We start from the raw sequence: 9,323 nt of genomic DNA, 5'->3' as shown, positions 1-9,323 counted from the left end.
TTTGTTTGTTTGTTTGTTTGTTTGTTTGTTTGTTTGTTTGTTTGTTTTTAGAAATGTTACAGCCATTTAACAAGATTTTACTCTGTCATTTGTTTAAAAAAAATTAGTGCAAGACAGATTAGAGGTATGGCAGAGGTTGGTGGATGAACTAAAACATAAGGAATGTATTTAATTCCTGCATACCTTCATAATTTAGCTGGGCCGGCCAAGTTTAGGGGAAACATAATTATTATAAACAAGTAACACTGGTGAGAGAGCTACTTTACCTGGCAAGTTACTTAAGGTTCTCCAAATCCATATAGGGGCTCTGAATAAAGGATTTAAGTTGATGATGTGCTTTCAAAAAAAGGGAATTAGACAATTGGGTCGGGAAAAGTAAACCTCTCTTCACTACATAGAAAAGTATAAATTTCCTTATCTCCCAGCCAGTGTTTTATAAAACAGAGCTGACACGTGTATAATCAGACAGAGAAATACAAGGCATCTCTCATTTTAGACTGTTTGAAGTCTGTTAAAACACACATGGATATCTGTCATGGCAGATGACAGCTATGTTCTCTGTCTTCAAGTCAAAGATCTCCCTCCAGTTAGAAACAAATACACTATTTACTGTAAACTCTCTATATCTAGGGAATATTGTAATTTTCACTCATTAGAGAGAGGGAAGAGGGAACTATCTTAATAGGTCATTTTTAATTTTATTAAGCACTGAACAAAGTTGCAAGAGCACAGAATGGAAAACCTACTTGGAGTGGAGACATCTAGGTAGAGGGTGCCATTTTACTTGCACTGAAAAAGGAGAAAATGCTTGCCAGGATAGAGGATCAGGTTTACATAGATAATACTTCTAATTTAAGAAAATGAATTTTGAAAGCTGAAAATTGACCTAATTGGTCAGTTGTTTGTCTTAAATTTGAAGTGGATATTTCAAGAGATGACATGCTGTCATATCATCAGCAGCCGCATACAAGGTTGACTTCTGAGTGACTGTCTGCCTGAAAACTCTCAAAGGACTGAAGAGCAAGCGACTCAAGTAAATTGCTTAGCAATGTCAGAGTAAGGGAGAAAGCAGGCATCCCTGTCTTGTCTCCCTCTCAAGTAAAATCATCAAAGGAAAACTTACTGGTCATTACAGCAGCTCTAGGAGAAGCATACAAAATCTGACTTCCTCTCTCTTGGGGTCTGGTCCACAGATCCTTAGTGTGAGTCATCGCCTGTCTGTAGCTGTAGGGGGAAAAATCAAAGCTGATTGGATAGCTGAGGGACTAGCCCCCACCTTCTGGAGTTCCCCTCATTTTGTCCCCCCCTCCTATAGCTATTGGCGGGTCTGTGGTATCAGCATTGCTTGTAAGAGACAGAATTAAGAAAAATCTGAAGACACAAGTTGTCTCCTGTCAGGAATTGTCACAGTTGTTGCCTCCTATCCCCCAGCTATTCAGGTTGCAGGCTAAGAGGATGGACAAGAAAGGTCCAAACAGGAAACTGAGCAAGGCTGTGTTCCTCCTGCTCTGTATTCCTGCCAAATGCTGCAAAAGGAGAAGTTTGTGCCTGGTGCAGCTGCCTCATTCACTGGGTTGAAAAGGTTTTGCTTTGTCTGCCTTATCCTGATCCAGGAGCTGGTTCCCCAGGAGTTCCCCACCAGCAAGGAGTCTGATAGCCAGGCTGCAAATGTCTTGATGGATGGCACAAAAATTGAGAGCCCTTCAGCAACCAGAGGCAGTTACATCAGGGTAGCAGCCTGGCACAGGGAAACCATAAGCGGGACCAGCTGAATCTGCCATGGTCAGAGCATGGAGTGGCCGAAAAGGCCATTTATGTGTATGCCCTCCCACAGTGCATGTCTCATCAGTCCCACCCTCTCCCGTCAGGCAATTTGGTCTCCTTTCCTTAGCCCTAGGGGAAGTCCGGAATTCTGCATGGAGAGGAGAAGAAAGGAATCTCCCTCAGGAAGAAATTCCCTCTTAGGCTATGGAGCTCTTGGATTTGGCATGAAAAATACCTTTACTGTAGAAGCTGCCATCTTGTGAGCCCCAGGAAACAGCTGCAGTGTCCCTTACAGGGATTCTGTCCACACTCAAAAGGGCAAAGATAAATAGATGCCTGTTAACGGAAGAGTTTTGCAGGGCTCTTCATTTGACTCAGGTTCCTAGTGTCACCTCCCCTAAGGACTGAAAATTAAAGGAGAAAGGGGTTCAAGAAATTACCTCAAACTTAGGAGAAAACTGGCCTGTTTTTCTATGGACAGCAATTCCTCTGACTCATCACCAGAGAGTGCCAGAGCTAATGGCTCTCTTCACAAGATGTTATACGTGGAAAGAAAAAGCATAGTAAAAGAAATATAAATTGTTTACATCTGGTTCTTTTTCATCTTCCTCCTCCAATTCGTTTTCATTCTGAGCATTGTTCAAAAAAAAAAAAGCTAGAAAATCTGTTCAACCTAATTCCAAGAGAGGAATAAAGAAGTCAAGAGGAAAGTTAGGATCATCTTCACAGGAGGAAGGTTAATTCAGTCTCAGAGTCTGAGCTGCAGGATGAAGTGAAGCAAGAGGATCTTTTGCCAACTGAATTATCTGAGATGAAGTTACAAAAGCTGATTAGATACTTGGGTATTCAGTCGGATGAGCTAGTGAGAAAAAAATTTGTGGTGGAAGAAGAGAGAACTAGTATAGAAATTACAAAAGTTTTTTCCCCAACTTGTTCAAAATCTGAACTACACGTTCCCCTTCGTGTCTTTTGGGGGAAAGTAATTAAGGCTGAATGGGAAGCACCAACAAAGTCTGAGATTGTCCAGGCATGCCAAAAAAATTCTACAGCATGCACCATAGCAAAAAGCAGATTGTCTCTCTTCCCACAATGGACAGAGCAGTTTACTGGAACTAGTCAAAGTCATTGCTGTCCCAAAGGAGACGGACTTTTTCCCCAAAAGAACTCAATGACTGCAGACTGGAAATATCACTATGCCATAATGAGGCTTCATCTTCCCCTCTGAAGGCTTCTGCTGCAGCACCATGTTTTGCAAGAGTAGTACTCACCTGGACAGACTCTTTAGGAGTCAGACTGGCCAAAAACTGCCAAGAAATCACTTCAGTTAGGTTCAGAGTTAATGTACATCTTAGTGCCTTCAGCATTCATAGCTGATGCAACCAGGGGTGCTTCTGTGTTTTCAGTACATGCTATGGCCTCCAATGTAGTGACTTGATGGCACCTCTGGAAGGGCGACAGACCAGACAAAATCACGTTAACAGCTTCAAAATATTTAGAAGGTTGGTTGTTTGGGGAACCATTAGACAAAGTGGTGTTGTAGTCTTCAGATAAACAAAAAAATATGTTACAAGACTCTCAACTCCAAATCTGGGAAAAGGGATAGCTGGCTTTATTTCAGGTCTAAATATCCTTTCTGTGGCTGTTCCTCTAAGTATGGAAGGCAAGACTACAACAAAGGCAAATAGAACAAGTCTAAGCCTGGAAAGGAGAGAGACCAGTCTTCCTGCAGTGTAAATTCCAACACTAGAAACAATCTGACTACAGTCAGGAGAGTTCCAATGAGCAACACCTAAGGGGAGGACTGTTAAAATTCAAGGACCAATGGCCTATCTCCACATTGGACAGATGGGTGCTGAATGTGGTTTGACAGGAGTACATCATAGAATTTTGAAATCATTTTTCTCTCTTCTCTGGTATCTTCAAATCTGCAAAGTAGGTGTGATCTGTAGTCTTTAGTATATTATCTTTCAGGAATCGGTGTAATAGAGAGAGTTCCCGAGGCAGAGATGTTCTCTGGCCACTACTCCGTTTTGTTTCTGGTACCCAAGAGGTCTGGGGAGGACAGAGAAGTATTGGAGACCAGATTCAGTCTGGAATTTTTAAGTCCATACTGGTGGGCATCTGCCAGAGGGATTATCTCACATCAGTAGATTTGAAGGAGACCTATCTTCATATGCCAGTTCACCAGGTGCACAGGAGATTTCTGTAATTCACTCATGGCATGGATAATTTTCAATACAAAGTGCTGCCTTTTGTACTGTTATCTGCACCTCAAACGTTCACGAAAGTCCTCAGTGTTCTGGTTGTTATTCTCAGGCAAATGGGGATACAAATATACTCTTTCCTAGACAACATAATAATCAGAATCCTGTCCAAAGAGAGATCCACTCAAGCAACAATCCAAACGTTGCAACAGCATGGATTATAGTAAATTTTGGAAAGAGTCATCTTCAGCCATCTCAGTGCCTTGTTCATCTTGGAGTGTTGATAGACTCAGAGGCCCATAAAATCTTTGTCAGCCAAAATACAGAGCAAGATAAGATCAGCAGTTACCCTTTTGAGGGCGTCCTAGGCACCCTAATGAGTGTTCTAGGGATGATCATGTCATAATGAGTTTTCTAAGAATAGTGCTAGGAGCAAGAATGAATGTGAGGACGCTCCAGAGTTTCCTGCTGTCCCTTCCCTGCTGTTTTCTGACTTTTCCATCTCTGAAAGTGAGCATTCCATCACTCGTATTGAAATCCCGGGATTGGTGGATGAGCCCAGATTGATTTCAGGAAGGATGGCCATGGCAGAGCCAGAGAGATCTGTCATAACAATAGATGCCAGTCTGGAAGGATGGGAAGCATTCTCTGAGAAGTCGATGGCTGTAGGGACATGGTTCTTCTTGGAACTAAAGAAAAGCATACATTTTTCTAGAGATGAGGGCAATAAAATATGCTGTTCAACAACTGGCCTCAGTATTACTGAATGGTGGTCTTCTGGTAATGGCGGACAATGTCAGCGATGGCATACATAAACCATTGAGTGGAAGGGGAGAGGACTCAGGTTAAGGGATCTACAAAAGGAACAGTATCATTGCTGCAGTGAGCAGAGGCTCATCTACAGTCTATCAGGGCCTTGCATATCAAGGGCACCAATCCAACAGTGGGCACCAGAGCTCATTCAGTACACGGGCAGTGAAGGGGCATTGAAATCTGTAAAGCTGCAACTTGGTCATCTGTGTAAACATTGATTAAATTTTACAAGATAGATATTCATCTTCAGACGATGCAGCCTTTGACAGGTGGGTCCTGCATTCTGTGGTGATTCCTTTCTCTGTGATATTATTTTGTTCTCTCCCTAGGAATTTTGTCATTGCTGAGAATATCCCACACTGAGGATCTGTGGACCTAGCCCTGAGAGAGAATGGGAAAATTTGTGGCAGCTTACCTGAAAATTTCCTCTTCTTCAAACAGAACTGGCCCTCCCTGAAAAAGGCAGATCTGTTTAACTCATGCTTAAAGTTCTCTGCAGTAGTTAAAATGTTCTTGTTGTTCGTAATGTTCTCTTGTTGAATATTTTTCACAAGATGAGAGATTTGGGGTTTTTTAGTTTCATAGTCCACAGGAGTTAGTGGTGGAAGCATCTTGAAACTGAGGTGGTCTCCTGAAGGTGGGGACTAGTCCCTCATCAGCTATCCACCTAGCTTTGTTTCTGCCCCCTGCAGGTACAGACAGGCAATGACCCATTGTCAATCTTTGGATCTTTCCCTTCAAAGAAGGGAAAGTTTTCAGGTAAGCAACCATGAATTCTCCCAGTTTGAGGAAGTTACTGCTAAAGTAAAATTTGTGAAGAACCTCTGGAAAATATCTGTATTCAGTTCTTTCAAAAGCCTTTTCCATCTCCAAGGAAGTCAGCTAAGCTTGGGGACCTCTAAAATGCCTAAAACGAGGATGTGAGGCAAGTATCTGGTGTTGAGCAGTGAGGAGCAGCTGAAGATAAGACAGTCTGATCCCCTGAGGAGAAGAAGAGAGTTCAGGCAAGAGAAAAATTTTAGACAGAAGCCTAACATTTATGTTCAATAGAAGAATGGAGCAGCGAGAGACAGAGATTTCATGGTTTCAGTATAAAAACTTCTTCACCCTCTCAGTTCCTTCTTACCACCCGTGCTGGTTGGTTGGAGTGCCTTCCCCTTGACTTGCAAGTGGATAGCATTTTTTCTCTTTATCTCTCATCCTTGTTTGCCTTGTACATAGTTTGTTTACAGTAGTTAGTCAGTAAGTAGGTGTTAAGTAGTGTTAGTTAGTAAATTAGGGCTGGTCTACACTTACCCCCCAAATCGAAGTAAGGTACGCAAATTCAGCTACGTGAATAACGTAGCTGAATTCGACATACCTTACTTCGACCTTACCGCGGTTCAGACGCGGTCCACACGCGGCAGGCAGGCTCCCCGTCGACTTCGCGGTACTCCTCTCGCTGAGCTGGAGTACCACAGTCGACGGGGATCACTTCCTGGTTCGATTTATCGCGTCCAGACCAGACGCGATAAATCGAACTCGGAACTTCGATCCGCAGCCGTCGAACTAACCGGTAAGTGTAGACTAGCCCTTAGAGTCCCAGCAGGATCTTAGCCCCAGGCGGGGCATGCACTGGTCTCCAGGTTTTAAGCCTTGTTCTGCCTGCAACAGACCTATGCCCATTAGTGACCCCCATAGCAGCTGCCTACGGTGCTTGAGGGAGTCGCGTGTGAAGGACAAGTGTCGTATTTGAAAGAATTTTTGTCCTAGAACTCAAAAGGAGCACAACCGCCTACATCCCTTCCAGTCGGCCTGGTCGCGAGTCACCTTAGACCGCTGGGTGCTTGGCATTGTATCTCTGGGCTACACACTGCAATTCTTTCCTACCCTGCTTGAAGGACAAGGTGGTACAAATCCTGACAGACAACACCGCCTCGATGTTTTACATCAACAAGCAAGGCAGAGCCCAATCGTCAGCCCTCTGCCAACAAGCTCTCCATTTCTGGGACTTCTGTGTGCAGTATGCCATTCATGTTATGGCTGCGCACCTTCCCAGGGCCAGAAACGTGTTAGTGGATCACCTCAGCAGGTCCTTCTCTTCTCACCACAAGTGATCACACTGACCACCTCTGGATGGAGTGATCTTCCAAAGGTGCCACCCGCCCCCCCGGTGGACTTGTTTGCGTCCTGACAGAGCAGGAAGTGCCAGGTGTTCTGCTCAACTCAGGGGATTGACATAGGCTCCCTGTCAGATGCCTTTTTGCTCCAGTGGTCAGGGGGCTCTGATATATGCCTTCCCACCAGTGCCCTTAATCCACAGAGTCCTCATGAAGATCAGACAGCACAAGGTGAAGGTAATCCTGATCGCCCTGGCTTGGTCTCGCCTGCACTGGTTCGGCACGCTGTTGGACCTTTCAGTGGCCACCCCGCTGCAGCTGCCTCTCTGGTCAGTTCTGCTGTCCCAGAACCACAGCAATCTTCTGCACCCGAACTTGGCAGCGCTGCATCTGACAGCCTGGCTGCTATGTGGCTGAATGCAGAACAGGAGTACTCAGTCCATTATCCAGCAGGTACTGTTGGGTAGCAGAAAGCCCTTGGCCAGGGTGACCTACCTGGCCAAGTGGAAAAGGTTCTGGGGTTTGGACCAGGGTATCCACCCCGAGCAGGCCTTGCTGCAGTCAGGGTTGGACTACCTTCTGCATCTCAAGCTCTAGTGCCTGTTTCTTTCATCGATTAAGGTCCACTTGGCCACTATTTCAGCCTTCCATCCTCTGTTCCAGGGCAGGTCGGTCTTCACTCATGACATGATGGTCCTTTTTTGAAGGGCCTGGAGCGACTCTATCCCCACATCCATGACCCTGTCCCTCCTTAGGACCTGAATCTCATGCTGTCACGACTCATGGGTCCCCCCTTTGAGCTTTTGGCTTCCTGCTCCTTTCTTCTGCTTTCCTGGAAGGCTTCTTTCTTGGTGTCAATAACGTCTGCCCACAGGGTCTCTGAGATTAGGGTGCTTACTTTGGAGCCACTCTGTATGGTATTCTACAAGGACGAGGTCCAGCTGCGACCGCACCCAGCTTTCTTGCCCACGGTAGTTTCGCAGTTTCATACAAGCCAGGACATATACTTACCTGTCTTCTTTCCAAAACCTCATAAGTCAGAAGAGGAGTGCAAATTGCACTCTCTGGATGTCAGGAGAGCAATAGCCTTTTACATTGAAAGGACTAAGCCGTTCTGTAAGTCGACGCAGTTGTTCATTGCAGCAGCAGACAGGACGAAAGGTCTTCCAGTGTCTGCCTAGAGAATTTCATCATGGATCACCGCCTGCATCTGTTTTTGTTATGATCTGGTGAAAGTGCCTCCACTGGCGATTGTAACTGCCCACTTGACTAGGGCACAAGCCTGGGCAGCGGCCTTCCTGGCCCAAGTGCCTATTCAAGGTATCGGCAGGGCCGCTACCTGGTCGTGCATCCACACATTTACATCTCATTACGCACTTACCTAGCAGGCCCAAGACAATGCTGGCTTCAGTAAAGCAGTATTGCAAGCCACATGACTATGAACTCCGAGCCCACCTCAGTGGATACAGCTTGTCAATTCCATTCTAGGTGATTCACATGAGCAAGCACTCGAAGAAGAAAAAATGGTTACCTACCTTTTGTAACTGTTGTTCTTCAAGATGTGTTGCTCATGTCCATTCCATTACCCGCCCTCCTACTCCTCTGTCGCAGTTGTCGTCAAGAAGGAACTGAGACGGCATCGGGCCGGCGGTGCCTAATATACCGATGCATGAGCACAGCATTCCAGAGGGCACCACTGCCAACCCTACGGGTACCACTAAGGCAGAAATCTCCCAAAAATGTGCACGTGGGCGCGCACACTCCTAGAATGGAAGGACATGAGCAACACATCTCGAACAAGAGTTACAAAAGACAGGTAACTGTTTTTTAACACTTTGCACGGGTGCTATTCGTTTTGTAACAGCCTATAAATATGAAAATTACTTCATTTATTTTATTGTCCAAGTAAAATGAAATAAACTAAACAGATAGTGAAAAGTAAATTGAGATTTTTTTTTTTAAAATGAGTGTCTTTAATAATCTGAAGTGATATTGGTAACAAAGATAAGGAACAGTGTTGAAAATATGACTAAGATGTCAGTCTGCCTTAAATGGTGGTTCTTTGATTATGATGTCTGTCATATCCCAAAGGTTTCACAAGATAGATTTTTCTAGAACCACATTTTAGCAATGTCTCTCTTAAATACAAATACACAGTTATTCACTACAAATGAGCCAAAATGTCATATTTAAACTTTAAAATACAAACAATAGCAACCCTAAGCTAAACATTTCATATGTTTCAGTATTAACTAAATATTAGGGCATGTGTATTTCAGGCATTTCTCAGTCCCGAGAATCCTGAGGAACCATATCTAGAAGGCATTAGCTATAACTGTGTGGCTCCTGGAAAACGCTTTATGCCAATGGACAACTTGTCAGGAGGTGAAAAATCTGTGGCAGCACTGGCTCTTGTGTTTGCAATACACAGGTAATATGGTGA

General features: G+C 44.5%; 1 protein-coding gene across 4 annotated transcripts in view; it reads left to right on the top strand.

The window, feature by feature from the left end:
* The window catches only part of SMC1B (structural maintenance of chromosomes 1B), a 62,965-nt gene that overhangs the window by 45,623 nt on the left and 8,019 nt on the right, over positions 1–9,323 (top strand). For 3 of the 4 annotated variants that reach the window (XM_024204412.2, XM_024204410.2, XM_024204411.2), the window contains one exon: positions 9,160–9,311. The exons of the other annotated variant lie outside the window; for it this stretch is intronic. In XM_024204412.2, coding sequence (XP_024060180.1) covers positions 9,160–9,311 — 152 coding nt within the window. The remainder of the gene's footprint in view (positions 1–9,159; positions 9,312–9,323) is intronic. 4 annotated transcript variants of the gene reach the window in all.

This window comes from Terrapene carolina, unplaced genomic scaffold (assembly GCF_002925995.2).
Source record: "Terrapene carolina triunguis isolate 2854851 unplaced genomic scaffold, T_m_triunguis-2.0 Scaffold112, whole genome shotgun sequence".
Classification (NCBI taxonomy): domain Eukaryota; kingdom Metazoa; phylum Chordata; order Testudines; family Emydidae; genus Terrapene; species Terrapene triunguis.
This window is presented reverse-complemented; position numbering and strand designations above follow the sequence as displayed.